Below are 27,159 nucleotides of genomic sequence, written 5' to 3'. Positions count from 1 at the left end.
GAACCAAACCAGCTCACCACTATTATATAATTGCATCCCCCTCGTGCATTTGATGTGCCTCAGGCCAATCATTTTTCCTCACGTACGTCAAATTCCATGCGCACTTTCTTGTCTTCAGCGGTTTCTTGTCGACTTCTGACCCAGACCTGTCGGTCATAAGTGGTGAATCATGCACAACAGCACTATTCCAAAACGGCACGTTTTCTCCACCCACCGATTTAGGTGACATTTCCTTCATTTCGGGAAAGGTGCTAACTCCCACATAAAGCGGTTGGCACGTCCATTGTTCTGTACGACCTGATTCCCTACAAGTGGAATTGTTGCGGCGGCGCTTGTTGAGCCGCCGGATGAGCTCCATCCGGTCATGAAACTTATTGATATTCGCCACGTGCCCATTGGCGGCGTTGTCGGAAGTTGATGAACGTGAACTATTGCGAGAGGTTTGACTACCGCACTCCCACGAGGACACGTCTTCCCAAGGCAACGATGCTTCCACAGACACCTCAGTAGCTAAATGGACCTTGGGTTGTCGTGCTTTTCGGGGTAAAGGGTCCCCTAGAAACTCACTGTTGTCGGGCGCGGAGAACCAAACCATGCATCCCACCAAAAAATAAAAAAAAAATAATGACACTAGAGCAAAATCGCGTTGACCCGATGCCTGCCTGAATAGTTATGTGTGTAAATGTAATCTGTCTCGATTCTTTTCCTCCCCCCTATAGTGGTTACATCAAGGAATTATTATAGTAGAGATAAGGCACAAAAATTAAGAGAGTGTTCGACGTGGAATCAGCAACATATTTAGTTGTCACCAAGACAGCAAGAGGGGACAAAATATGCGATACTGCGCAGTGTGTTGAGGGGTGAGTCTCCCCCATAAAGTTGTACTGGAAGTATACGCATATGCACAAGCACAGCAGGAAGAGTAAAGAGAGGGGGCAGCAAATCAAGCATCTTTCGGAAAAGAGCGCTGAGTGCCAAAAGGTATTGAGGCATCGAATCCATAATGAATCATGTGACTGTTGCGTAGATCACGTGGTCGACTGCGCTTGTTTCGCTTCTTCCGCGTCGTCTCTGAGTTGCGCTGGTCCTTCAATGCCTTCCGCACCGCCTTCATTGCACTCTCATCGGTGCGGTGAACATTCCACACGGCGCGCGACGCAGCCGCAAAAGTCTCACTATCCGGTAATGTGAGATCCCGCACTTCAAGAATGGCAGGCGATGGATTAAGCCACCAAGACAAAGCGAAGTTACCGCAACTACCACTGTCACGGTCAATACCGCTGACACCACCCCTTCCCGCCTGTCCATCGCCGTTGCCACTCCCCCAAATGGCAGGGTCGTTAATGCGAATATCATCCGGTACCGGAAGTAGTGGTTGCTGCTCGCGTCCAACTATCACTCCTGGCATCCCCACACTCTCATCCAACACCTCCAGCGGAATTATTGTCTCCCTACTGTCAACAAAAAGGGACAAAACCACTCTACCCTTAACCTGAGCCTTAATACTTATACAGGTACGTTGGCTCCCGACGGAATTGGCAGATACCTTCACTCGGATTTCGACTGGTGTACTGCCGTCACTACCACCAACACTACTCATACCAACTGGTCTTCCCAGCGTCGTGGTCACCAAAGGAGGTTTGGGTGGTACATGATCTGCATCAGAAGGGACGCTCCTCTCAACAATAACCATGGCCCTGTCACCCACATTGTACCGCATAGGAAAACTATTTCGGCCTCGAACAGGCACACCCCGTCGGTTGTAGAGCATAAATTGAGCAGTAACGCCGGCAGGCAGATCCAGTTTGCCATCTTTACTTTCTTCATCGAGAAGTCCCTCTATGTCTTCATTGCGCATAAGGTTGCTTACAATCTCGCTCTGACTGGAAGAACGACGGGACTTAGCAGAGCGATGTTCACGTGATTTGGTATAGTTATCGGGAAAATAGTACAACAGGCCTTGTGTTTGCGACGCTCTTAAGAGGTTTTCGTTGAGTGTAATTTGGTCTGTATGCAGTGCTACACAACCCTCCACGTCAGGAACCGTCGCTGGCGACTGCAACAACCTGGCGAGGTCCTTCAGGTTATTTATGACTGGCCTCCGACAAATGAGGACAATTTCCTCGCATTCCTCTCGCACAAGGGAAGAAATGTTTTCACCCGCAGCTTCTCCACCAGCGACGGGACGACGATACAATTCAACATTTTGGTTGTTGCACAACCCTTCCTCCATAAACTCTATCCATGATGCTGGAAAACGCTGAAGTGACGCTCCCCGCGGAAGCAAGTAGTCCAGTTGAGCGAGCGTGTACTCAGTGTTGGTGTGTGACGAAAGGAATTGAATTAGTGCATAGTACTTCGTCAGTTGTGAGGTGTTTAGCAACTCGCTGAGTTGACTCATAACCGGTCTCTTACAAAAAGATTCACACAAGTATTCCAAAGGGGGAAAACAACAGAGCAAAGAAGGGGAAAAGAGCTTGCAGCAGTATCCAACATCCAAGAAAAAAATGATTTAAAGCGAAGATCTCATATGATATTTAAATGCGCTTAACCAAAAAATCAGAACAGGTAAAACAGAGGTCAAAAGCCCATCGCGAAGACCGCGTGAATCCCAACACTACTGGACAAACTGCGGCCCTTCAGCTTCGGAAACAATAAAACGGATAATTGATCCTCGTCAACATTTGTGAACAACGCCTTCCAATGACACACTTCCACTTGGACGGAGGAGCACCAAGCCAATCAAAGTATAAAAGACGGTCCCAACAAGATCGACAGCACACAGTATACACAACTGTACTCCAATACGGAAAGTAACACAACTCACCGCGCTCTCGGGTACCTTAATTAGGATGGCCTCGCACTAAATTCGGCATGGCTTCCCACTCAACGCGCCCTTCACTCTCATAGCAAAAGACAATTGTGCTAACACAGAAAGAGTAATGCCACCATTCGGACAGTACGACAGCGATGCAGCAGACGCGCTGGCATGGCCTCCATTACCAACGTGCCATCCAAGGACAACAGCGGACCTTTTCTTTTTTTTTTTTTAAGGATGTCGTTCGGTGTCTGTGCGACCTGCAATGAAAGATCAGCCATCAGCACAATGATGTACTCGACATTCGTGCTGGGCGCACAGAGACCGTTGCAGCCCGTGGCGCACGGTGCGTGACACCTTCAGTGCCGCAACGGACAGGAGTGACTGAGAGTCAGCTTGACATTCTCCTTTCCCCCTTCTTAAAAGGAAGTTTGCTGACTTCCCCACTCCTGTGTGTCGCACACGAATTGCCGATGTGCAACCAAAAATCCTCCCCGCCAAGAGGTACTGAGACAGTCTAGGGGAGGGAAGTATAACAATGACGTAAAGAACCGGTCACCTCAAGAGGTTTTCATATTACTGATCGTGCAGATTGTATATGGGGGAAACAACCAACGTAACAGTCACAGGGATATCCCGCTCTCGCAGCATGTGCACCACACTAAGCTGCCGTGCTTCATTTATCTGAAGCATCAACCTTTCAAACCCACCAACCGCCGCTTGTTGCTGCCCGTAACCACCACCACCATTACTATTGGGCCCCATAAGGAAATCATTTGCTGGTACAAGAGTGTTACGCCGTTGTTTACCTCCCGAGCGCACTCCGCAAACTAGGACCAGGTGTGACTGAAGTACGTGAGTTTCCACCCGCTCATCACCGTCAAAAATGGAAGAAATAACATCTGAATTAAGTGGGATTTTGATAAGTGCGCTACCATACGGCCCACCTTCCCCTCGGAACAGCACACCCTCCCGAGGGTCCAGCGTTACAACCGCATGAGAACATTGTGCTGTCACTAAATCCTCTATGGCAGCTCTCGCCGCGTCACCTGGCAGTGTCACCTGATTCAAAACACGCGCATGTGAAAACTGAAGGTCAAGCGGATATTCCTTCGGTCGTTGAGTGATAAGTTTTGAACGCAACGTGATTTTTCCGTCCGACAGTTCGACGAGCAACCTCGCTTCTTTGGTTGGGTACGACAACACCACACGTGAGGTGGACATGGAGTTCAGTTGCGACGGACCACCCAACAACAAGGCGTTCCGAAACATGCCCAAGTGCACAGCAAAACGAACGCCAGTCGTGGTGTATTGTGAGAAGATTGATGTGGGAAGCACAGCCGTAGCTGTGGCCGACTGACCTGCGCCCTCAACGTCCAACGTCACGGAAGATTCAGTAAACTCCACCTCTGCCCACGCATCTTTGGAGATGGTGAGCAGAGAAAGTGACTTGAGAAGCAAGTACGGATGAGCAACCTGGCACTGAACAGACATGAAAATGGCACCCTTTGATCCGTATGCGTGCTTCGGAACCTCCCCGGTATCGAGGTACCACAATGTACTAAAAGCAGACAAGAAAGGTGGGGGCCAGTAATGAGATAACAGCAGCACAGGTGAATACGGTAAGAAATAAAATATAATGAGATAAACCAAGCAAACGAAATGAAAATTGCATCCAATGAAGCGCCAACTACCGAAACTCCCACTCCGGTGCGTGACCGTTGAGCAGGAACACAGTGACGCGTAACAAAGGATAAGACGACAGCAGCATTGATGCCTAAAAACAACTTCAAAACGCCAGACCCTTAGAGAAATGCCATATACTGCGTTCACATCCTGACAGGTACCGCACACTGGACAGACAGCCCAACCAGTCGCTTAGTATGTGCGATGCACCGCACAATTCGTGCGCGACGTATACGACAAATTATAACAAAAAAAACAAGTGTCAGGATGGGGACCTTTGTTTTACCTAATCACTCACGAAGAGGATCTGGCTGAGTAACCCGATGTGGTCTTACAACAAAATGTTCTAGTACTGTGGGTGTGTAGTCAGTGCCCGAAACCCCATGTGGTACCCAGCGACTTGGATGTTTTTTTAGATGTGGTGGAAGATGCTTGGTTCTCTCGTCCCTGCACTCGGTAACGTGTCTGCCATCGCATATCCAAACTTTCGGCACAAACTTTTCTGCAACGACGTAAGCATGTAAACACCTCGTTCTGCCATCCAAGCAGAAACGCAAAAAGTGTTTGTAATCCTCAATCTGAAATGAGGAATATGACGCGTCATATGTTAAATCAAAGTAGTGAACAGATACAAATAAAAATACACCGATAATAAACGAAAGCAGCGGCGTTGCCAAGAGCCAGTAGATCAGAAGAATGTGAAGATAGTACAGAACAACCTGAACACGGTTAGTCGTGTGTGAGAGGGTACCCGTGACATTTGTACCGACGTGGTACGAAAGATACGCCAAGTTTTCAATCATATCCATACTCCTCAACAACGTACAGGCGGCTCCAACAAGGACACTACCGTGTGCAGCCGACCGCAGGCTTTCGATGCCCCTTGAGAGAGCATGCTCGTCACCCAACCACTCAATCAGGTGATTGGATGTGTCATCCGCAGCGGTACGAACCTGAGACTCCAACATACTGCTCCATTGTTCTTTCGTTGATAGAATCAAGCCATGATTCATCATGTAGGCCATCGTTGTTTGAACAACGGCTAACATTCCAGATGAAGCGAACACAACAAGTGCCGTCCAGCATAAAGAGTATGCGATCCGAAAGCATACACTCTTTCTCCCTGACCCAACCGAGAAGAAACCAATAAAGAAACACACCGCCACGAACAAAGATATAATGCCTTTGTCAAATGTATAGAGACAGAGTTCGGCTGTGCGGGTTACGGTACTACAGAAAAGGACGTGGATGTCCACGATCTCCTCTAGTTTTTTGTCCTCCATGTTCAAGGGTAGCGAGGAGGTTATGAGCCCGAAGCACATAAAACCAGCGATTATGTCAAATTTCCAGTTAATCAGGCGGAAGCCGACCAACCTCGTCAGAAACGATGTGACATGATTATCTCTAGGAAACGCTGCCTCCCGCTTATACTCTGTTCCTTGATAAATAACGGTATTGTTCCGGGCGCCGTGTAGAAAGGCACCACCACCGCCGCTGACAACAAGAACAGGTGCCTCTGAAAGCGCGTCTGTAGGTGTGTGTCTAGAGTAGTGGTGGATATCGCCACAAAGTCGCATGCGCAGGCGTGTACCGAGGGCGTCCACTACTCGGTGTAACTCTGGTTGCATCGTCGACGTCAAATTGGTGTTCATCGCCTCGTAAATCCACCCAGGCTCATGGGAAATTAAAATCACACAGGACGAAACGTCGAGGTGTTCCTCAATATAATTCAGGAAGTAGTTGCGTTGTCCTGGGTCGATGTCAGTCACACTTCCTGTATCGACACACAGCAAAAACCAGTTATATGGGAGATTTATAACAAAGAAGGAGCTCTTCTGGGGCATAAACCAGCCACCCATCCAACTCTCGTCAATGATAAACTTCTTAAATGTCACGAGACCATCTAACCAGTCGTGGTTACCGGGGATGGCGAACAGTAGGGGAGTGCTGTGTACCACCTCGTCTTCACCAAGACACATGTCAGCTATATCTCTACGCTGAGTCATTTCCGAAACTTTGGACGCCGACAGCATGTGAATACGGGCAACATCTTTGTTGTCCTCCTCTGGCACAACGAGGCGATTGTACCATTTCTTCACAAGCTTGCATAGAGGTGCGCAGCACCGAAGCGCGTTGTTGTACGGTTCAAGCAGGCGTGTGCGGTACGTTTCGTTGGTGGGATTCGGGTACGCCAAATCTCCACCAACCACCACAAACGATGCACGGGGAAGGGAAAAGTTCTCTTGGGGTTCGTAGTCACACATCGACAGCGTCCGCCCGCATCTGTTTTGCTGTCCATTACCTTCGACAGCAAGGAAGGCTCCATCACCGGCCGTCAGAGGTGGCGTCATCAAACCCCTTCTCCCTCCACCGTCGCGCACAGAAACTGAATTCACGAGTCCGCTTCGCGTTTGCACCGAATCACTTGATGCTAGACGGAGGAAAGGTTGTGCCATCAAACGAGCCATCTCATACGTCGAGTTAAACCCATCTCCGACGTCCGCGACGAAGTCGAACCAAACATTTTCATAATCATCATCACCGTACGGGTCACAGCACACAGCATCCACACTGGTTGATGGTGAGCATTCAGACACACGGGAAAGGCTGTATGACTTGCTAATTTTCGATCTGTGTTTGGTAAAACTCAACTTGAACACCTTGGGATTCATCTGTGACTCCACGGCACGTTGATCAAACGTCAAAAAATTGAGCGAATTTCCAAGGACAGACTGAAGGGCTGTGCCCGCAATGAAAGTTGAAAACCAAGGAACCATGCCCGGTCGGTTCACTGGGTACTGCACGGATAGCTGCTTGATCTCCAGAGAAGAGAGCGCAAAGCTCAGCCGTTTCCCCCCCTCTGGTGAGACAATCCAGGGCTGCTCAACCTTCGATATTCGTTTCGGCTTCGGTTGAAGTTTTCGCCAATCGCAGCCATCTCGGATAGTAGTGGGAACGACTTCGTGTGCCTTTCGCGAACGGCAAACCTCACTCCATAATAGTCCGCGCAGCGGATCAAACCCGCAACGCTTTTTGTACTGATAGTCAAAAGTTATAAAAAGTACATTGATGACACTCAACAGTAGCAGCGTCGGGAAAAGTGTCTGCTTTGGTGATGGAAAGAGCACACCCACGGCACCCTTCAACAACGAGGAGTGCTCAAAGTCTTGAATTCGCATACCGTACGCAAAATGTACGGTAGAAAATAGCGAAAGAAGTAAGGAATTCAACACAACCACGATTGTACTAGAACCATACGTCACACCCAGGCCCCAGACACGCTTCTTGCTGTGAATGTACAAGATTATAAGTGTCGTTGTGCTGAAGATTGGGAAAAAAATCGTGGCAACAGTATCATCGTCGGCATTGCAAATTTCTGCCTGCAGAGACCTTTGGGGTTGAAAAAACCCCGAGCCGGTATGAAAAAGGAAAACAACAACGCCAATCCATACTTGCAACACCTTCGTCACCTGCGCATACCAATCGGTTCGCCAAACATTGTGGACTCGAAATGGGGCGTGAAACAAATACATCCACGCCAAGAATATGACATACACTATTGTCCACCACACATCCTTCTCGAGAAATCGCAAGTACGACATGAATGCATCGGCGTACCTGACAGTGGAGGGGTTAGTAACATTCATAAGCTTCCTTCAGTTATATGCTATCGTCACGTGAAGTGGAGAACGAAGGATAAAGGAGAAAGAGTTGGCTTTGAGAAAAGGGCAGCAAATACGAAAGACAGCGTAAAAGCAAGCACTTTTCCTCGAGCAACTTTCGTCCTAGCCACCGGCTGTGCTAGATACCAAAGCGAATAGAATCAAACAGTATACACAACTGTACTCCAATACGGAAAGTAACACAACTCACCGCGCTCTCGGGTACCTTAATTAGGATGGCCTCGCACTAAATTCGGCATGGCTTCCCACTCAACGCGCCCTTCACTCTCATAGCAAAAGACAATTGTGCCAACACAGAGATCTGAGTTCCGCATATCCAAAATGATATGTCTTCGTTGTAGAACCGGTACATCATGTGGGAAAAGCAACCATCAAAAGGCGCAATCACAACTTCCACACCCGCTCTACCCACACAAACGCGCACGCCGTCCATACAGAAGGTACGACATGCGAAAGGGTATGGTGAGAAGAGGTCTAGCGGGAAAACCACTGAGTTAACCTAAAAAGAGCAGCAAGGTAAGAAAAAAAGAGGGATTTTCCTTCACAATTTTCCAAAAAGAGGCATTGCTTAGTCTCAGAAGTTACTACGCAAGTAAGTTGCGGCGCGAGAAAGTGTACAAACATCTATATGTGCCTGACTCCACTCTCGGCATGGAAAGAAACAAATTAGGCAGAGAAAAGAGTACAATCGAGCGAGCAATGGTACGAGAAAACAAAATAACTGTGAAGAAACTATGTGTGTGATGAATAAAAGGGAGGGGGTGACGATGTTTGTTCCGGTTACTCCAAAGCGATGACTCGAACATTAATTCGTTTCGACGGTGCCCTGCTGTCACTACTCGATATTGTTGAATTCACAGCATTACCAGCCTCCACCTTGCGAGACTCTTTCATCCGTCGATAATCAACTGGGAATCGGGTGCCGGAACTCCGGGAAGATGGAAGCGGTCCCATTGAAGGTTCCTTACCTGTTCCCACTGCAGCTCTCCCATTATTGGTAGTTGTGCATATTTTACCTTTTGAGGCCCATTGGCCACTACATGATTTTCCCTTCGGTACGTCATAACGACGGCCTCTTGAAAGTTCCGAATGCAGCGATGCAGTCGGTAAATCAAAGCGAAAGCATCCAGATGGTGCCGCTGCGTAGTTACGCCCCCTATTTCTTGTCACTTTGTCATTTCCACTGATGGTGACATCCTCTTGCCGGGTTCTGGAGTGAAGTGAAGAGACAGTACGGAGGGTGTTGACATCGCGAGCAGCCAACCAAACTAAGGGTTTCACCCGCCACATTACTGTTCACAGTAGTGAGAATGGTAAAAAAAGGGGGGAAAGAGCATAGAAGTTTAAGTATACATTAAGCTGTACAGGTTTATTATCGGGTATTGATGATGTGTGCGGCTCCCCATGGTTATGTGAGAACCAACCTCATATTCACTAATGTGGGTATACAACTAACCGGCAGAATATGGTTCTGATTATAGGTTTTTAACAAACAAATATTTTTGTTGTAGCGGGAAAAAGTTATCACCAATCCTTAGCAACACGCAAGGTATGAGGAGATAGGCAAACACGCAGTGTCTGTCGACAATACAGAGAGATTCTACGTGTAAAACTTAACTGATGTACTACTTGAAAAATTTAAGGCGTTTCATCGGCACACCTGGGCCACCTCTTTTGTCGCACCGAGAAGCTGAGGCACAGTGTCGGCAATGCGTTTCGCTTACCAACCTGAGGCCTCAGTCTTTCTTTTAAGCAGTAGTTGCGTGACGACCGCGCCCTCAGCAGAGAGCCTCCTCTTCTTTGTAGCGAGCAAGTTTGTTTGCCCCCGTCGGACGATGGCAGGTTTGCCCAACTCTGATGTTTCCGGAGGTTCCAATGCATTATCTTCCTCTTTCGGTACTTTAGATCCGCCGTCATCTGCCACACTTTCAGCACTCTCTTCCTGTTTATTGGCCGTAAACTCCACAGTTTCCTTCCGCTCATCGTCTTGCTCGGTCGGCAGCAGTTGCGCCAAAGGTGTGCCGTCCACCATTTCTAAGTGGGGCATAATCCGCATGAGGTACTGCAGCACTGCCCCAAGATTCTTTTTCGCTGGAGGTGGGCTTTCGCTCTTGTCGTCGTCGTCTCCCTTCCCCGCCTTTCTCTTTACCCCCGTAGACACATTACCATCTTCCACAAATGGATTACCGCGAACACCTAAGTGGTAAACAAAGCGACACCGCCGCAACGTAGACGCCTCCTTCAATTCATTGTGGCTAACGTCCAAAATTTTCACAGAACGAAAAAGAACACCTTCTGGAACCAAACTCTTCAGTTTGTTCTGACTCAGCCGCAGCTCTGTGACCTTGGGTATAAACCAGTGTCGCGGTAAAGACGTTAAGCCACAGCCGCTAAGTGAAAGTTTCTTCAGACAGGTCATCTTCACGATTGCAGACAGAGGGTGTTCCCAATCTGGTTCGCATTTTGTTTCCTCTCCCGCTTCAGCTTTCTTTTGTGGATGAGTCTTATCCTCCTCTGTTGGTCCCGCATATAGGCTACAAAGGAGCGGGTTCCTGGAGAGAACGAGCGTTTCGCACTCCGTAAGGTCCGCGATAACCTCATAGTTCTTCACTGCAGTTGCGATTTCGTCAGCACCCGCTCCTTCTACGCATTTTCCAGAGGGTGACCGCAGGAGCAAATTGTTGTCGTTCACCACGAGGGTTTTGAGCGTCTCTGCACTACCTTCAAGGCCGACAAGCGATCGGAGGCCACAGTGAGCCACGACGACTACGATAAGGTGTAGAGACGCAAGGGGTGCTATGGATAGGAGGTGAGGGTTTCGCGTGAGATTTATAGATGTGAGGTTGGCGAGCGTCGCCAACGGTGTTATATCACGCACATCATTAGTTGATAGATCCAACCTCCGAACCTCTCGAAGAAGAGTACCGATATTTAGCGGAATTGCTGTGATATTTTTTCCCTTTAAAACAAGTTGCCGTGTCGTTTCGAGGTCGATGTCAAGTGGGATCAACTCAATGAAGTTCTTGACCGACATTAAAGCTCTTTCCTTCCTTGCCACAACCTTCCCGTCACCGCTTGCGGCAAAACGACTCATCGTAGCTCGCTAGAGCACTACTGAGACTTCAGCAAACTACCGGCAGTAAACTGAAAGTGATACCCATGTAATATATATATACATAGAAACCCCGTAGATGTGTAAACAAGGGAGAGAGACGTTGGGCTCAGTGCTACAAAGCGCACCAGCAACAGAAAAAGACAGAGACCGAACAACTCGACTATATGGCATTCGAAAAAATATATATAGCAGTCAGAATCAATAAGCCACCGTACGCTCTCACACGCGTTTACGTATACATGCGCGCCAAAGGAATTTGACAACTTTGGCGGCCACCAAACATTCTCCGGGCTATGTACTAAAGAACAAGTGATCGACCATCGTGTACGGGTACTCTAATTTTCTCTGGGTGCTTGATTTGGTCGTAGCACGTGACCCCCAGAGTAAATACCAGGGCCAACACATACGAATGGTACCTCTTTAGCGTTTCAAGTACAATGTGGCCAGTGCGCAGGTACCTCTCGTTGGGGTTGCGGCTCTTGATGTACTTGCTCATGCGATAAAAAGATTCCTGCGTAAAGGACCGCACTACCATCGACGAGCGAAACATAGCCACTTCAGCTCACTTGCACTTGTACCCGTATGTTAACCTACTTCGATCTCCGCCAACGATAATGCCTCAACCGAAGAAACACCTATGCCCTACAGCGGGGAAGGGAAAAAGAAAGAATGCAGACCTATGTGCGATGCGCAACGCGAGTAGTAAAAAAAAAGACCTTTATTGCAAGGTATTGTCTTAAGGGTGGCCCGTGTTCCCACAAAGGAGCGGTTCGTCCCATTCCGATACTTCCCTCTGAGGGGCGCCCACTCGTCATCCCCCCTAGCGCTCCATTCCGTACTCATATAACGTTCTACAAGATTGGCATAGATTCGCGTGCTTTTTTGCGTGCTGGTGAAAAAAAAACATAAAATTTCGGCGGTATCAAAAGAAAAAAAACAAATCGCTGGAGGTCAAGAAAAGAATATGTGCACATGTACACGCAAATATGTATGTACGTGTGTGTACGTCGACCGCTTTGTTTCCCGCCCTCTGGCAATAAAGCAACTACAGCGCCCTCCGCGCATGAAGGGTCTGTAGCAGCAGAACGGTTTTGCGCAGGCGCTTGGTTATCAGTCACTTCTATCAACTAAGAATGGCGACAATGAATGGAAGGGATCAGACCTACGTTTGGCATTCCCTCCTCACTAGCATGCGGCCCACCGCAATGTAGAAACATACACGTAAGCATACCTGCGCAATCTCTTTTTTTTTTCGTTTTGTCGTCATGTATAGCAAGAAAATACAACAGCAGTTGTGCTGTTTTACGTCACACGATACGAGCATTGAGAATTTCGTACAAGACCATCACCAGCTGAGTTGCATAGCCACTGGCCGGGATGCGTTATAAAATATAGCAATTTCTATGCTGCTTCACGTTACGTGTCCTGCCACACCCCTATCCCACAACACTCGCAGTATCGTACGGCGAATCGTCCGGGTCGGCGGCAACTACGCGATCAGCACTGTGCCTGTTTCCATACAGCACAATGCGCTGGGTGGTCACCACCGCACGGTTTTCCTCCACTGCGAGTGGGAGCTTCTCAATATATTCACGAATACATCTTGCACCCACCTCATCGATGCCACAGCGAGACATGTCGAGCACAGGCAGGACCCGATGCTCGTAATGTGATGCAAGAAAACACCTTAACAACTCTATGAGACCGAGGTTCCCGATCCCAGGATTATCGCACAAGCTGAGTACTGTCAGCGATGGAAACAGAGCGATACGCGGGGCACTGCTGAAGGGCAAATACGCCTTTGGGGGCTTTCCAAACGCTCTTCCTGCGATCGCTCGGCTATCGGAAGTCAAACCCACGGAAGGGTAGCAGGCATCGTCCACTGGAAACAAGTAAAACAAAATCCCATGAAGGCTATGATGGTCAAGGTTCATATTATTAAGATACAGATGCCTTAAAAGGGGCAAAGTCAGTTGCGTTTCATTTACGGTACTCATTACCTCCAGCATGCTTCCGAATCCATCATCTGTGAAGTAGTTGCCGTCGAGCCGCAAGGCTGTAACCCATCGAATTTCCACCAGATAAGGACTTGCAAGAAGGCGACTCAGAACATACGGGGCAGAACGTTCCATAAAACACCAACTCAGGTCCAGCTCCACATGCTCTTTGTCCGCATCGTATTGCCTTGTCAGGCGGTTGGGGATGTCCTGAAGCCTTGTACGCGAGTTACAGTCCTTGGTCACAAGCAGCTTCTCCACTTGTTCATACCACCATTCCCACGTCCCATCACCCTGTTGTGCCCGCTCTGACGGCTGGATACGAAGCAGCTGGGGGGAGCTGGAATTGCTAAGAATGGTTAAAGTCATCTCCCCGTCAGCAAAGGTATCTTGGCTTGCGAGTTTATAAGTCTCTCTACTCTTCGATCGCCCGTTGCCCCCTACGCTACAGTGGGAAAAATAAAAGTTGTCCTTCCCACTGATTTTTGAAGCCTTTCTGCGTCGGTGTAATGTCTCTCTGCAATTTTGTTGCGTTTCAAGCCGACTCAGCGAGCCTGGTGAAGCCAGTCGTATCGGTCTTTCGACGGTGGACAGCTCGCACGAACGAAATTCGTCCCCGTTTTGAGCACCAAAGGGTTCGGTGGGTCCCACACCTTCATCTTTTGTACGTATATTTTGATTGCTACGAGGTTTTTGCTGCTGACTCCCTGCACAACCCATAGCTTCGGCACGGTAAACGTAATGACCCTCCGCAGCCCCGGATGCCCGGGACACTTTTACCAACGAATAGTCGATTACACCACCCGAGACCAGCGGCGGGGGTACAACTAACGTCCTTGCGATCACTTTCGACATATTAACGCAAGTAATATAACAAGAGGTGAAGCAAATGATTAAAAAAGAGGATAAAGCTGCAAATATTGAAGGGACGACAACACTCTGCGCTCAAGCAGTATAGTGTTGTGAAAACAAACATGGGTGGATGCATGGATACCAAAGTTCGTTTCTGGAGCCATACTGGGTGCACCGCGCATTTCGGAGGCTACATTACCTCTTTTATTTTTTCTTCTTCCGCAGAACTCCGCGACAGTCTTCCGTGAAGTGGAACTAAACATAATAAACTGTGAACTGATAGAATAAGTCAGACATCACCCTGTTAGTACAAACGTGCGAGCAATGTGACTCTTAGCCCTTCCAAGGTCCACTATCCTTCCAGAAGAAGCTTTACCGCATTCGGCTCCATTACTGGCCTCAAACATGCGTCACCAGCGGAGCCACATGCGTGACGGACGCACAAAAACATGTGATCCTTTGTATGGTAAGAACTCGACAAAGTATTCTTCTGGCCATGTCCGACGCCGTCCGAAACAACAAAACTCACTTCGCCGGCATCGCTGAACTTCATACAATTTTCCTCGATACACCCATTACATATGTCGAAATCGTAGCACATGGCGCATTTCCAACGTCTGCCACGCACAAGTTGGGCACATAAATTGCAGTACACACCAATGTGTGTGTTCCTCTTGTTCGTCACGAGTACTCCTCGAAAAAGTTCCAATGGTGCAACATTTGAAGGGCCCCAAAGCAACTCCACCGTTGTTGGGGTTTCGACGTTCATCCTCAGTAGTATGTGGTGGGCCGGATGTTTGGCGCCCTCAAAGCAGATCTTGCAGAGAGTTCCATTTACCTGGCTACACTGAATGCATCTAAAGTGGTATTCCTTATCTATTAATATATCCTTGTGACATTCACTACACGTGACACACCGTTGCACCCCCCGAATGTATTTTGTTGGAGTAGCAGGGTTCAGCTCAACCAGTAACGGGCACGAAGGCTTAATAACATTTAGGTTTACGGCGCAGTTCCGAACACCAGCAAAGACGCGCAACGCATTCTTTAGTTTCGCTAAATCAAGCGAAGAAATAGTTCCTGACAGGGACACAAACGACGATACGTCAGGTTGGTGGGACTCTGATGACGCCGACGTGGGCGTCCCAAGAGAATGATATGTTTTGTCAACACGAGCGTGGAAACGCAAAGGTGCATCAGTGGATAATAAAAATCGCTCGATTTCACCAGTCACGCGCTGACGTTCCCCCTTATCGACAAGATGCCAATCTGGCGAGTTCATCCCACACTCTCCAAGTTCAGCAATATTACCCTCAGTACATGACTGGGTTGGGGGGGACCTCCCCCTGCCCATTAGGAGTAACGTAACAGATGCGCGGAAACTGCTTGGCATCCCCTTTCGCAGTCTCAACACGGGTATTTTGAACGGCCATAAAGTACGGAAGCCTCGAGAAACCAAGGGCAGATGAGAGTTCACTTAGCATACCCTTTGGACCACTCCACAGCGGCATTAGGGGGACAATGGGACTCTTCCATCCATCAATCCCATCTATCAACCCCTTCAGGCAGCCGACAGCTGCGCCTTGCTCTTCATCAACACTAATTAATACTATCTGAGCACACTTGGCAATTCCCGACACTTCCTCAACCGGCTGGTTCGCTTCCCCATTGGGAATAGAAGTAAACTCCCTCACGACCCGTAGCCACGGATCCCTGATTTTCAGATCGGCGACGAAAGTTGGCCGCGGGACGGGGTCGCAACTGCAAGTGACCTCCCGATTGAAGATGTTCTTCCTCAGCCAATCAAGCGAGGCGCCATCCCAGCTGGCCCAAACGACGATGAGTGTGGGTACATTTGAGACTACAAACGAGAGGTTGATCCTTTCCTCATTACAAGCGCTATGATAGATATCGAATGGCGCATTCTTCGCCTCTAAAACACTCTCTCGAAGTTCCTGATGGGCATTGTGGAACAACTTCTCCTGCAGAAATGCTGCCTCCTCCTCTTCGCGCACGTCAAAGTCGTCACCACCAGCTCCAATGCTCACAATTTGATCCAAATATAATTGTGTCAGCTCATACCGCTTTTTAATACCCCGAAGAATTCCACATCGCATTGCCCAGTAAACGACGCTCCATCGGCGGAAGCTCTTCGTTTGTCCAGTTTCCCATAAGGGAGGTAGCAGTAGATTTGGCACGGCGTCCCCTATTTGCGGGCAAATGACAACCTGTGAGGCCATATCCTCCACGAGCGTCAGCCTAATAACTCTAAGAAACCATAGAAATGCCTCCTTGCGAACCAGTGCTACTGACCCGTAGATCAACAGTGAGTCTGTCTTCGAGGACTCTGCACCGGATGATAAAAGTACATCTTCCCTTTCAGTCAAAGTTAGACTGTCTGATGAGAAAAAAGCAAGTTTCTGGCGCAGCAAAGCAACAGCATCCTCACGCTCGTATTCTAGCATAAGCCCCCACCGAGTCGGTGTCACGAGAAAGCACTCACTGCCGTCCATCCTAGCAACTACGTACTGACCTAGGGAGCGAATGGATAAATGGAAAAGATATAGACAACATAACAGCCCTCACGGCTGGTAAGCGCACTCATTATTCTCCACCTGACAAGGGGGATACGAGAACGGACGGAATAGAGTTAACTCGAATCGTTCACAAACATAAAAAGAAAAGTATTAAAAAGTTAGAAAGTTCAAAAAGTACTACCTGAATCGGACACTTTGGCTGACCATGAGGAGGAGCATGTAAATAAACATATGCCGCAGGAATCACATTAGCGCAAATCCCACTACAAACGGCTTTCCACTCACCGCGCGCGCAATGACCGAATTAGCAAATGGTACCAAGGAACACCAAGGGGCAACTAAACGAAACGATTAACTAAACATCAAAATAATGCTCGGGTATCGATCAAAAGTAATAAGATTCCCTCAAATTTGGATAAAATAATAGACACTGGTCCCGTACCCCTCCATCGTGTTCAGTACAAGATCTCCACCAAAGTGCCGGGCATAAACTCTCGACATGGGAAGACCGAAACCGTAACCAGCCAGGGGCGCTACGTTCTCGCCACCGTCCTCTTGTCCAAGGTGGGAGCCAATGAGGCACTTTTTTGCTGACGTGTGAGCATAGCTCATCGCCATTTTCGCCTGTGCTACCGTCATCCCGAGACCCTCATCTGAAATACGTATACAGGCGTGACTGGAGCCCTCTTTTATATTCACTAAAACTTCCACCTGAGGTGCGTCATCACAATCAATGGTGGGTGATGTAAGGTCTGAATGCGATTCGACAGTTGCCCTGAACGCATTCTTCATTAACTCGATAACAACGTACGATATAGTTGAACTCAGGTACGCCAACTTCATTGGTTTTTCATCCTTCAAAATAATAAACTTCACCCCCGGGCAGGAGCCGTAAAAATTGGTGCAGATAGATTGAGCATCCTCTACAGCATTGCGAACAACCTTCTCGAGATCTATTTGCAGATCAACCAGATCAGCCATGTTATTCTTCACAACTTCTGAGTTCAACAGCATTCGTGAGAGGAAATTGTAGTTCACCATACGGAAACAGAAGTCATCCAGTGGCCCTGTGAGATCCAACAGCCAGTCATTGGATGATGCCTCCATTTCTTTGTATGAACCAGACCACTTGTTTCGTAGAATAAAGCGCTTATGACACGAAAGAAGATCCTTCAACTGCAAAAGACCGGTGCCTATTGTAAGCAACACTTCCCTCTTCATATGAGCCTCCTCGATTTCCTTGACAACATCCAGAAACTGCTCACTCTTCGCACCATCTTCGGGGAAATCACACTTTATAAGCTTTTTAAAGGAATCGAGAAAAGTGTTCCTCACCGACACGATGGGCAGCATCGCGTTAAGACCGCACGGGAACGAGTCTATTGTTGTGATGAGTCTTGCTAGTAGCGTTGGTAGTTCTGCATGACAAAAAACCTTGGCATTGTGATCAGACTCAGCACAATAGCTGATGAACTTGCTTGGTGTGTTTATATTACTCAGTGGGCGGGAGCTGTAGAAAGCAAGAAGTGATTTGATGGTCTGACTCTCCTCAATGAATGCAATGCGGTTGTCCAATGCCTTAACCTGGTCCCGAAGATGTGCCACTTCGTCGAACTTCCACCTCATGAAGGAAACACGAGTGCGTGAGAGACACAATAAGCGACGCATAGTACTACCTTCATTCTAACGAAACAAAATGTTTGTTAAAAGTATTGCAGGTCTTTCCCGGAATGAACAGAAAAAACATGGCGGCCGACCCGTAAAAACATTACGAAGTGAATGGTAATAGAGGGAAAGTACACACAGTTTCACAAACATTGATATACATTGCCCGAAGTACATCTTTTCTAAACTCTAGTCGGAGGCAAAGAGACGGGCCTCCTCAAAAGCAGCGTCCTTGGTCCAGTGAACTACCCTTGGATCATCGCTATAAATAAACACAGCGTCTTTTTCCAGCTTCTCGAGAGAGCTCTCGATCTCCTTGATACGCTTCTCCAAATCAGACTTTCGCTTCATCTGAATATATGTATCTTTAGCAAATGGCATTCTATTCAACTCAGCGCCTTTTTCTGTCAGCTTCGCTCGTAATTTGGAGATCATGTTTAGCCTTTCTTGCTCATCCAATCGGTATACAAATTTACCCACTCTCTCTAAGCGATTGTTCGTTCTCGCCTCACCAATTGCTTTAAGTTGCATTCGCTCCTTCTCAATTACCTCCTTCACTCGTCCTATATACCCAGGTACCCGACCAAATGTCTTTCTGCGGGTTGGATCCTCAGGTTGATCTTTCCGCCGTTTTGGGACCATGTTGTCTACATCAATAATGTTTGACGTGACAAAGTCCTTTTTACAACGTGAGCGGTCAAGTGAATTCAGGTGGCAGCGCCCATTGTCTCCTGTTGCGGCCCCCTGGAAATTATTTTTGTTGTCACATGATCCCACAGCAGATTCAACGTTTCCGGTGCCACGCAAGCCGGTGTCGCCACCGTTAGCTTGCTCGCCCTTTCGCTCAGGGTCGTTGGAGTTCATGTCGTGCTCCCGAATGCCATCACCCGCTTGCCCACCCACCCCATTTGTATTTGCAAGAGATCCCATACCACCCATCCCCGACCTCTCCTTCTGTTGTTGATCTGCCGGCTCCATCGCTCCCTGAGTGCGTTTCCGTATGTCTCCGCAGTCTAAAAAATCCTTTCGGTGCTGCTTTTTATGGGGCACAGGTGGAACAATGTGCTTGATCCCCTGTCCTGTGCGGAGAAAGTTCTTGGGATCCACTGTATCATTCACTATTGGGCCGATAACCGCGTCACGTTGCTTGAAATACCTGGGGTGAGTACTGTCGAACTCTTTGTTCTTGTTGTAAAACGTTGAGTATGTGGGTTTTGGAAGATCCACCATACGCTTCTCATACTTCCCACTGTACGGTCCTTGATCCACCGTTGGCTGCGGCGCCAGCAAATTTTTAATGTTTTCCCCACTCATTTAAAAATAGGCAACTTCGTCAACGAAAGTAAAAAAGAAAGAGAAGCATTTGAAAAGTGCAAGACCGTATCAATTAGCCAAGCATCGTACAAGTACTATGATTTATTGGCATTCCCCGCGACCTCTGAGACAACTAAAAACGTAAAATGGTGCGTGTTTTGTTAACACAGAATCGTTGCGAACACGAGGCAGCACTGGGTGATATCAAAACGGGCAACAATCTAAACAACGGGATGGCGCGTTTCATCACAGTCTTACCATCGCTGTTAAAACCCCCGCTACAACAACTTACAAAACGCCCACACAACTTCAATGACCTCAACACAAATACTGGCAAACAGTTGAACCCAAAGGTTTGGCGCTTGGTATGACTCACAAACGGAATAACTACAGAGCAAGCAGTGACGCTTGGTCGCTACTAAAGATATTAAGACACAGGGTGTTTTGTGATAACGAAGGTAGCACCAGTTTGATTGGGCAGAGCACCTGATGCTCTCAGAACAAAAGGGGGGAGGCGTCAAGCTCACAAACGGAAAACCGCTGGCACCATTCCCTCAAAGTCGCAGTGTAACTGACAGCGCCCACCCATCACTGTCCCCCTAACCCTAATGCAGCGCTAAATGTGAAAAATATCAGAACCAGTAGCAACTTTATACCCAGCAACCTAAGCCAAACTCAGAGCACGCTCCTTCCAAAGGAGGCCCAACAGCACAAAACAAATTCATCGCTTCCTCATGCCCACTGAGCCACGCCGCCCTGCATACTTGAGTTGGTGTGAGTATGCAGTCAGGTACGGATGTATCAGCGTAGTGGGATTAACAAAGGGGAGAGAATCACACGTGCCGGGAATTCATGGGCACCCCTCATCCAACCTTCTGCTACCCATCAACTCGGGCAAAAAGAGAAAAAAGTACGGCCCCATGTTCATCCTTTACTCGCCGTGTTTCAAACGATAAGAAATATCACTCACCGTATCCGCACTCCTTAGGAGGTATAAACACTAGACAAAATGCAATCGGGTGTAGTCCGCAGCACATTTTATCACTAGTACGGCTTAGTACGACATCAGATGCGAAACAAAAAACCTACAACAACCAAAAGTTGGGCAACGCTGGAGAAATTTTTGTCCCAAAGGGGGCCGCATGCCCAAATCACGTTTGTTAATTGCTCAAACCACAGGTATCGCAACAGCGGTAGAACTGTAATCAAGACGACGTGTTTGGCGTCGATTTCCGACTAAGAATCACAATAGTAGATGTCAACAATGCCACCAACAGAGGGCGTCTTTGCGCAGACTCTATGAATAGAAAGAACAAATGAAACCGTAGGCACATCATCACATGAAAAAAACAGAAGGAGCTACCGCTAAAGAAAAAATGTGGTAGCTGTCACCCCACACACAAACAAGCCGCCAATGACAATAAGCACGGCAACAACTTAACAGGGTATAAAGGTGCTCACTAATTATCAAAGGTGATGTTTAAAAAAAATAAAATCTAGAATTGGAAAAAAAGCAGGTACAAGAAGCAGTGCCTCTGCACTGCTTTCTATGCCCCTCACCCGCATGGCACCGAGAAAGGAGTTGATAAGATTCAACAGTGATTCAGTCCAAATAACCAGGGAGTCAACAAACAGACAAACAACCCTAAGCGCATACACGTACCTACGTGTCGCAAATCATAGAAAAGAAGCCAATGATCCACTCCTAGCACGGGTGGCCTCCCACACAACGAAGGACCGTATAAGAAAGAGGAAACCACCAAAGGACAGCAACGTTTTCAAGCAATAAAATCCAACGCGGCGACCATGATCCCTCAAAAACTTCCTTTGATATACTCTGGATAATGAAATACGGAAACACCTTGTGGTGGCAAAAACCAAAACCTTCCTGTCAACGAAAACTTCAGCACTGTAACCACAAACCAGTAGTTAAGGAGTCACTCCCGACCACGATCGAGTCGCTACACTCGAAGAACACCAGTTGTCCAAACTCTCAGCATGCCCACCTGCCTCCATGACGACGGCTGCTCCAAGACGGTAGCAGACCCTACGACATCGTTCAGGGGGGACACACCGAGCGCATGTAGCATACACCCTTAAGATTAGGTCAGACAGAGGAGGCTGCTCCATTAACCCACCACTGGGTGAAGAGCGACCCCGCAACTGGACAGGCAGCACCCTTGGAAGAGCCCCAGTCACATATGGACCCGACATCGCCAGCATCACATGCCCTTAACTACCCCTCAAAGTGATGTTGATACGAACCCTCGTCCCTTCCCGCGTGCCAGAAACCGGAATGCTGTTGGGTTATCTCCACCGAACTGTACGTCAACCGTTGATTCACCAGTTGGGGAAAAAGGTTGCCCTCCGCCCCCGCAGGGGGCAGTTTGGCTCCATCCACCCCTCACAAGAGCAACCGGCTGCCGGCTGTGACTCAAAGAGACGAGGAATGTCCATCCTCTTTCTTGAACACACGGCGATAGTACTTACGTTGCGGCGTTTCGCCGCAAAAAACTTATCCGCACGTCACAGCACACAGCGCAGTTTCCCCGTCCCACATTCACATCCGGCCGCTTCCCTTGCGCCCCAAAAAAGTTATCGCGGGACGACCGGACGACACCTACCCCTTGGTGTGCGCTAAGCCCGTCCCCTCAGTTGACGACAGGGGTTCTGCACTTTATGGGCGCGCCCTTAGTATGTGCAACGACAAAAAACGTGGTGGGGAACCCCCACCGCAATATTCATTAAAAGAAAAAAAAAGCTGGCGTTGTACGCGACACAACTTGCTAATGGAACTACCCTGTTGCAAACCGAGTGCCACTGGCCACTAAGGACGATGAACGCCACACAACGTTATTTACTGTTTTGGTGTGTGCCACAACTCCGAAGAGCCACCAATTTCACTGCAAATATCCTTAAGAGAATCATATCCGTGGAAACACGATAACTTGGGGAAGCCGAAACTCATCACACAGGAGAAACTTGGAAATACTAAGGACTAGAGAAATACCCACAGCCGTACCGACGCACAGCTGCAACAGTCATTCATGATGGACCGCCCGCCGCAGCCCGGTGGGTAGAACAGTATCGGGGACCCTTGTTCCGTGACAATGGGGTTGGCCAAAATGGAGAATGAGACGGATGCTTCCGCAAGTAATATTGAGCGGAAACGCCCTGCAGCACAGAGGCGAACGTCTTTATATGGCGGTGCTCGACTCCAACGGTGTCAAGAGAAACGTTACAAAATGAGTATATCCAATAAAAACGGCCTGAAACGTCAGGGGCCGAGTTGTAACCCGCCCACCGGACGCCTCTGCATGAGGATCGCATGCCACGAAGGGAAAAGAGAAGCATTTCCCCTATAGCTCCGAGCACCTCCTGGAGGCCGAACTCTGATCTATCCTCCCCGCACCACACTCACCATCTCAAAGGTGATAGAGAGAGAAAACTGCGAGAACATATGACGACCGAAGAGCCGCTGAATGTCCCAGAAGCTTCGGAACGTCTTCGGCCTCTTATTTGTCTATTCCGAAACCCTTCACAGAGTGGATCCCAACAAGATTATACAAGAGATTCGCGAAACTAGTGTGAAAAATTCGCTCATCTTCCAACAGACATTCGTTCTTGTATGGTAATCGAGAGAGGCCCACTTAGATGAATCACTCCCCCAGCAAGAGCACTTCAGTTGATAACGCACACAGCCAAAAACTGTAGTGAGTCCCCTTTGTAACTAGCGTCTGAAGATACAGGCTCCAACCTCAACACAACTTTCTTTAAACAACAAAATTATGAGAAGGAAGAGAGAAGAATCTGCAGAAGGGAAGGAACGCTGTGGTTACGATGGTTATCCTTCGAACCCTCAGCAGTCAGCTGTGAAAAAGCAGGGTTTGCACCTTTTGGGGGGGGGGGGGGCATTTTACGGGCGGCCTGACAACTGCGATCAGTGAAGCCCATCAAGGTGAAAGCACAAGTTCAAAACAATAAGGGCTAACGGCCTAACCGATGAATGACACCTTCGAGCGTGCGAATGGAGTATGTGAAACACCGCGGCCGTGATTTCTGGGGTTGAAAACGGTTCCTTCGTAGCGACAAGGCCAGAGGAGCGATGCGGCCCACTCGTTCCACCTCAGGGTTGTACAAACGAAGTGTTCTCAGGAATTAAACTCTCATAGTTCTCTACCCTCTGCTGGTATAAGCGCGGTTGCGAACGTACAAGTTAAGGGGGGTATCATTGAAACGACTGTTTGACTGGGCCGTGAAGCAAAGGTGTGGCGAAGGATGAGCGGCATACCACTGTTGTGCGAATGTTTTGTAGGCGCGGAGCTGGTTACCTATAAATGTTAAAAGGCAATTGTGGAAAACCCGTAGTGACCGTGGGATGGCTACGTTGTCAAGGTCACCCTATCCTAATGAGATCTGTCACTCTTGTCGTCTGGTAAAAGGGCGAGGAGAACTGCGATGACCCCACCCCGTGCAAGGTAGACGCACTACGTCTGACCAAAAGAGCGCGCACACGAGCTTCTCAAGTGAGTACGCTGAGGGATGATGCATAAGATGAAAAGAGTGGAAAAGCGTACAACTGATCACCATCAGAGTTGTGGTTATGACTCACATGGGGAGGCGCACGCTCTTTCACAGATCCCGAGCATTTGACAGAGAGAGCATGACCGGGGAATGTGGGGAAACCGATATGTTGATGCCCCGTTACGAATAAAAGAGTGTTGCAATGAATACTAGGTTCAAAATGTCTGAGAAAATGAATCACAGAGTGGGGAAATGGCACTTACCAACTTCACAGCATGTTTCGTTGCTTTAAATATAAGCCTTGCATGCGTAGGACTCGGTATTCTGTGTTGTCAAATGGGGAAAGTGATGCCTGGACTCGCTGGTAGGAATATGTTCATATCGGTGCAGTACGCCCCCGACTCCCGTGCTCAGAGTTAAGCGAAATCACTTCCAAGATGGCCGACAAGGGGAACGATCCACCACCAATGTAACCTGAGTGTATTACTCATATTTACTGTATATTTCACAGAAGTGGAGAAATCGGGGACGTGCTTACTATAGCACAGTCAATGAAACCAACACGAGCTGGAGACCTCCTTTCTGTCGTTTTCCCTTTTACATGTAGATGGAAGCATGCGACACCTATAGAAGAGATTTCTTCCGCCTTGGTTTCGCATGGCCGCAACGAAACACTTCAGGCGTCATCGTTGGGTGGCAAAGTGCAAGAGCAGGGATACGAAACGGGGGGGAGGTTGAAGTTAAAACAAAGCGTTTGTGGGGTTGCACCTCTCCACGTGTCGTGAGGACGTTCAAAGCAGAATAAGCTCCGCTCCTGTGCGAGAGGCGGTGGTACTCCGCAATGTGCTAAGAATAAATCTGGTTTTATCCGAGGTGGGCGACAATGAAGTATGCGGTAAGGAAACGCTATTTACGAGACTGCACGACAAAAATAAGATCGACAAGCCGCTTCTCAGGTGAGTAGGAGCATCGAGGAACCCCCCCCCCCCCAGCAGTGCATATGCACAAAATTGTTCAATAGGTCTCATCGTTCCAACGAACAGGCGAGCAAATCTGAAGGGGTGCACGTACCGAGTGCGCGCGTGATACAAAATGAGAGGGATGAAGGACAGACTGCTGACAGAGATCGAATCTATAGAACCTAACGCCCCTTGCGGCCAAAAACGCATTACAGTATGACATGGGACGGGAGGCGCCAACCACTCAGGTATGGTAGAATTAAGTGGACCGATGTGATAACAGTGTGGAGTAGATGCATAGAAAAGAACAATTGCCGTCACAGAGAGACAGAAACGACAACTATGTGAGTTTCCTTTGAGTGGAAGATGCCCCGCACCAACCGTCGCAAATCTTTCAAATACGGGAAATGAAGAACGTAATGATAGGGCGTTGTATTGAGAACGTGAGTCTCTGGCACCAGTGAGATGGGTAACGGGGGCGGTGGGATGGGAAACACATGGTAGCAAGCTGTCGTGGCGTGTAAAAAAAAAAAAAACAGAGTAGGCTGTGATCGCCACGGTGTAAATGGCGTCGGTGTTACAGGAGCAGTGAGGCGAGGGCTTGAGGGGGTTAAGTGCTAAAAATGGAGACCTGCGCAAAATTAGAATGTGAACCCAACGACAAATAAATACAGGCGTCAACTTCAGCCGGCATGTGTACCAAATTCAGCGGAAGCCGAGTAGCATCGGGTGCGAAGAAAAAACAAATATATTTGCCCTGGTGCCGGTGTCCTCCTATTCGTCATAAAAAGGGAACACCAACACTACGAGGAACATAAGCACGGTTCTCGGCGAAATTTTTGGGGGCGGAGAAGGGTTACAAAGGATATGCGTGTACCCGACTTCGTGTGGAAGGGGCAGAACCAAGATTAATCACAGCGATTGCAACGAAAATAGAGGTTCACCGGTGTCTTGGCGACAGCAATGCTGCGGTACTGGTGGCGCTAAAGGGTGACTATAGCGCGATCGTAGTTTGCATTGTGTGATTACGGGCAACAACTAGCCCGAAAGCAGGGCGGTGGAATGACAATGAAGTTAAATGGGTCGTCGGTGGGAAGTTTAACAACCTGGCGTGTAAGAGGGCGCTCTTGGCAAGGACAATGGCGATGTGCAGCAGCTTTAAGCCTGCGCTTGATCCCATAGTGCCGTTGAAAGAATTATTGGCGGTGGCATGGGGTGCCTTGTCCACGGAGGGTAGTTCAACCGAACAGGAACGAGGTGCTATGGGTGAGAAGGCTCATGGATGGAGGGGGGAGGGTTGCAGGAACTGGGGTGCAGTTGAAGCCGGCTACCGTACATGGCTCGGTGGAGTGTGTCGAGTTTGATAAACTTAGCGGGAGCTCGAACCCATTCGCGCTGCAGACGATGCCAGTGTACTTTGGGGCCAGTCGCGTTCCGTGGCGGCTGCTCGATGTTGGGGTCAAGGAGCGGAAGCCGGCGTCGGAGTCCGGCAGTGCCGGGGCTGCGATGTGGCTTGCGTTGGTGAGATTTCCTCCACGAGGTGCATGTCCGATGCCTGCGGCCATGGGGGGATGGGGAGTGAGATGAGAGGAGTGCCCGCCGCGAATTAGAATGTTGGGTGGTAGGTACGGTTTGGTACCACTCGAGCCCGACGGTTCTAGATTCTGATGGAGAAACACGGATCGGTAAGCTCGAGGAGGAAGGTGCTCAGTGGCGAGATGGAACTGAAGTTGCCTCCAGCACTTTTAGGAAAGAGAAAGAAAGGGAGAGGAGTCGTGCAGAGGCTGGCATCCGCCATCGTTGAGAAATACCCTAACCAAGAAGACGGGTTCGTTGGTCCTCCTGCTCCGCCGAGGTGTGATCTAGTTGACTGCAGTTTAGATAATACCTGATTTCTTAGCTGTGTAGACTGAAATAGCGTCTTTTGTGTCCGTGGAAGCCATATTTTTGTGGCATCTCCATCGGAAGAGAACAGGAACCTGTACGACTACGGTGGGTGAGCCAGCAGG

The 27,159-nt window shown here is 48.7% G+C and overlaps 16 protein-coding genes across 16 annotated transcripts; 5 read left to right on the top strand and 11 right to left on the bottom strand.

Annotated features, from left to right (window-relative positions):
• Nucleotides 1-22: 22 nt before the first annotated feature.
• TbgDal_I460 (T. brucei spp.-specific protein) lies at nucleotides 23-595 on the bottom strand (the record flags this gene model as incomplete). The annotated part of the gene is made up of 1 exon (XM_011772992.1): nucleotides 23-595. One exon carries the CDS (start codon nucleotides 593-595, stop codon nucleotides 23-25), a length of 573 nt encoding a protein of 190 aa, XP_011771294.1.
• Nucleotides 596-943: 348 nt separating this feature from the next.
• Nucleotides 944-2,401, bottom strand: TbgDal_I450 (hypothetical protein, conserved; the record flags this gene model as incomplete). Its single annotated transcript, XM_011772991.1, has 1 exon — nucleotides 944-2,401. The coding sequence occupies one exon, from the start codon at nucleotides 2,399-2,401 to the stop codon at nucleotides 944-946; it is 1,458 nt and encodes a 485-aa protein (XP_011771293.1).
• Nucleotides 2,402-3,394: 993 nt separating this feature from the next.
• TbgDal_I440 (hypothetical protein, conserved) lies at nucleotides 3,395-4,312 on the bottom strand (the record flags this gene model as incomplete). Its single annotated transcript, XM_011772990.1, has 1 exon — nucleotides 3,395-4,312. The coding sequence occupies one exon, from the start codon at nucleotides 4,310-4,312 to the stop codon at nucleotides 3,395-3,397; it is 918 nt and encodes a 305-aa protein (XP_011771292.1).
• A 482-nt stretch (nucleotides 4,313-4,794) lies between these two features.
• Nucleotides 4,795-8,151, bottom strand: TbgDal_I430 (hypothetical protein, conserved; the record flags this gene model as incomplete). Its single annotated transcript, XM_011772989.1, has 1 exon — nucleotides 4,795-8,151. The coding sequence occupies one exon, from the start codon at nucleotides 8,149-8,151 to the stop codon at nucleotides 4,795-4,797; it is 3,357 nt and encodes a 1,118-aa protein (XP_011771291.1).
• An 816-nt stretch (nucleotides 8,152-8,967) lies between these two features.
• TbgDal_I420 (T. brucei spp.-specific protein) lies at nucleotides 8,968-9,477 on the bottom strand (the record flags this gene model as incomplete). The annotated part of the gene is made up of 1 exon (XM_011772988.1): nucleotides 8,968-9,477. One exon carries the CDS (start codon nucleotides 9,475-9,477, stop codon nucleotides 8,968-8,970), a length of 510 nt encoding a protein of 169 aa, XP_011771290.1.
• Nucleotides 9,478-9,907: 430 nt separating this feature from the next.
• On the bottom strand, nucleotides 9,908-11,281 carry TbgDal_I410 (hypothetical protein, conserved; the record flags this gene model as incomplete). The annotated part of the gene is made up of 1 exon (XM_011772987.1): nucleotides 9,908-11,281. One exon carries the CDS (start codon nucleotides 11,279-11,281, stop codon nucleotides 9,908-9,910), a length of 1,374 nt encoding a protein of 457 aa, XP_011771289.1.
• A 1,457-nt stretch (nucleotides 11,282-12,738) lies between these two features.
• TbgDal_I400 (hypothetical protein, conserved) lies at nucleotides 12,739-14,154 on the bottom strand (the record flags this gene model as incomplete). Its single annotated transcript, XM_011772986.1, has 1 exon — nucleotides 12,739-14,154. One exon carries the CDS (start codon nucleotides 14,152-14,154, stop codon nucleotides 12,739-12,741), a length of 1,416 nt encoding a protein of 471 aa, XP_011771288.1.
• A 349-nt stretch (nucleotides 14,155-14,503) lies between these two features.
• Nucleotides 14,504-16,664, bottom strand: TbgDal_I390 (hypothetical protein, conserved; the record flags this gene model as incomplete). Its single annotated transcript, XM_011772985.1, is given in 2 exon segments — nucleotides 14,504-15,481; nucleotides 15,483-16,664. Coding segments are annotated over 2 exon segments (2,160 nt in total).
• Nucleotides 16,665-17,093: 429 nt separating this feature from the next.
• On the bottom strand, nucleotides 17,094-18,356 carry TbgDal_I380 (developmentally regulated phosphoprotein; the record flags this gene model as incomplete). Its single annotated transcript, XM_011772984.1, has 1 exon — nucleotides 17,094-18,356. The coding sequence occupies one exon, from the start codon at nucleotides 18,354-18,356 to the stop codon at nucleotides 17,094-17,096; it is 1,263 nt and encodes a 420-aa protein (XP_011771286.1).
• Nucleotides 18,357-18,542: 186 nt separating this feature from the next.
• TbgDal_I370 (hypothetical protein, conserved) lies at nucleotides 18,543-19,667 on the bottom strand (the record flags this gene model as incomplete). The annotated part of the gene is made up of 1 exon (XM_011772983.1): nucleotides 18,543-19,667. One exon carries the CDS (start codon nucleotides 19,665-19,667, stop codon nucleotides 18,543-18,545), a length of 1,125 nt encoding a protein of 374 aa, XP_011771285.1.
• A 489-nt stretch (nucleotides 19,668-20,156) lies between these two features.
• Nucleotides 20,157-20,270, top strand: TbgDal_I360 (hypothetical protein, unlikely; the record flags this gene model as incomplete). The annotated part of the gene is made up of 1 exon (XM_011772982.1): nucleotides 20,157-20,270. The coding sequence occupies one exon, from the start codon at nucleotides 20,157-20,159 to the stop codon at nucleotides 20,268-20,270; it is 114 nt and encodes a 37-aa protein (XP_011771284.1).
• Nucleotides 20,271-20,519: 249 nt separating this feature from the next.
• On the top strand, nucleotides 20,520-20,831 carry TbgDal_I350 (hypothetical protein, unlikely; the record flags this gene model as incomplete). The annotated part of the gene is made up of 1 exon (XM_011772981.1): nucleotides 20,520-20,831. One exon carries the CDS (start codon nucleotides 20,520-20,522, stop codon nucleotides 20,829-20,831), a length of 312 nt encoding a protein of 103 aa, XP_011771283.1.
• A 1,087-nt stretch (nucleotides 20,832-21,918) lies between these two features.
• On the top strand, nucleotides 21,919-22,308 carry TbgDal_I340 (hypothetical protein, unlikely; the record flags this gene model as incomplete). The annotated part of the gene is made up of 1 exon (XM_011772980.1): nucleotides 21,919-22,308. The coding sequence occupies one exon, from the start codon at nucleotides 21,919-21,921 to the stop codon at nucleotides 22,306-22,308; it is 390 nt and encodes a 129-aa protein (XP_011771282.1).
• A 404-nt stretch (nucleotides 22,309-22,712) lies between these two features.
• TbgDal_I330 (hypothetical protein, unlikely) lies at nucleotides 22,713-23,021 on the bottom strand (the record flags this gene model as incomplete). Its single annotated transcript, XM_011772979.1, has 1 exon — nucleotides 22,713-23,021. One exon carries the CDS (start codon nucleotides 23,019-23,021, stop codon nucleotides 22,713-22,715), a length of 309 nt encoding a protein of 102 aa, XP_011771281.1.
• Nucleotides 23,022-24,798: 1,777 nt separating this feature from the next.
• TbgDal_I320 (hypothetical protein, unlikely) lies at nucleotides 24,799-24,996 on the top strand (the record flags this gene model as incomplete). Its single annotated transcript, XM_011772978.1, has 1 exon — nucleotides 24,799-24,996. One exon carries the CDS (start codon nucleotides 24,799-24,801, stop codon nucleotides 24,994-24,996), a length of 198 nt encoding a protein of 65 aa, XP_011771280.1.
• A 1,432-nt stretch (nucleotides 24,997-26,428) lies between these two features.
• Nucleotides 26,429-26,737, top strand: TbgDal_I310 (hypothetical protein, unlikely; the record flags this gene model as incomplete). The annotated part of the gene is made up of 1 exon (XM_011772977.1): nucleotides 26,429-26,737. The coding sequence occupies one exon, from the start codon at nucleotides 26,429-26,431 to the stop codon at nucleotides 26,735-26,737; it is 309 nt and encodes a 102-aa protein (XP_011771279.1).
• Nucleotides 26,738-27,159: the final 422 nt, after the last annotated feature.

Source organism: Trypanosoma brucei, chromosome 1 (genome assembly GCF_000210295.1).
Source record: "Trypanosoma brucei gambiense DAL972 chromosome 1, complete sequence".
Classification (NCBI taxonomy): Eukaryota; Euglenozoa; class Kinetoplastea; order Trypanosomatida; family Trypanosomatidae; genus Trypanosoma; species Trypanosoma brucei.
Note: the sequence above shows the minus strand (reverse complement) of the source record. Positions and strands in the feature narration are given on the sequence as shown.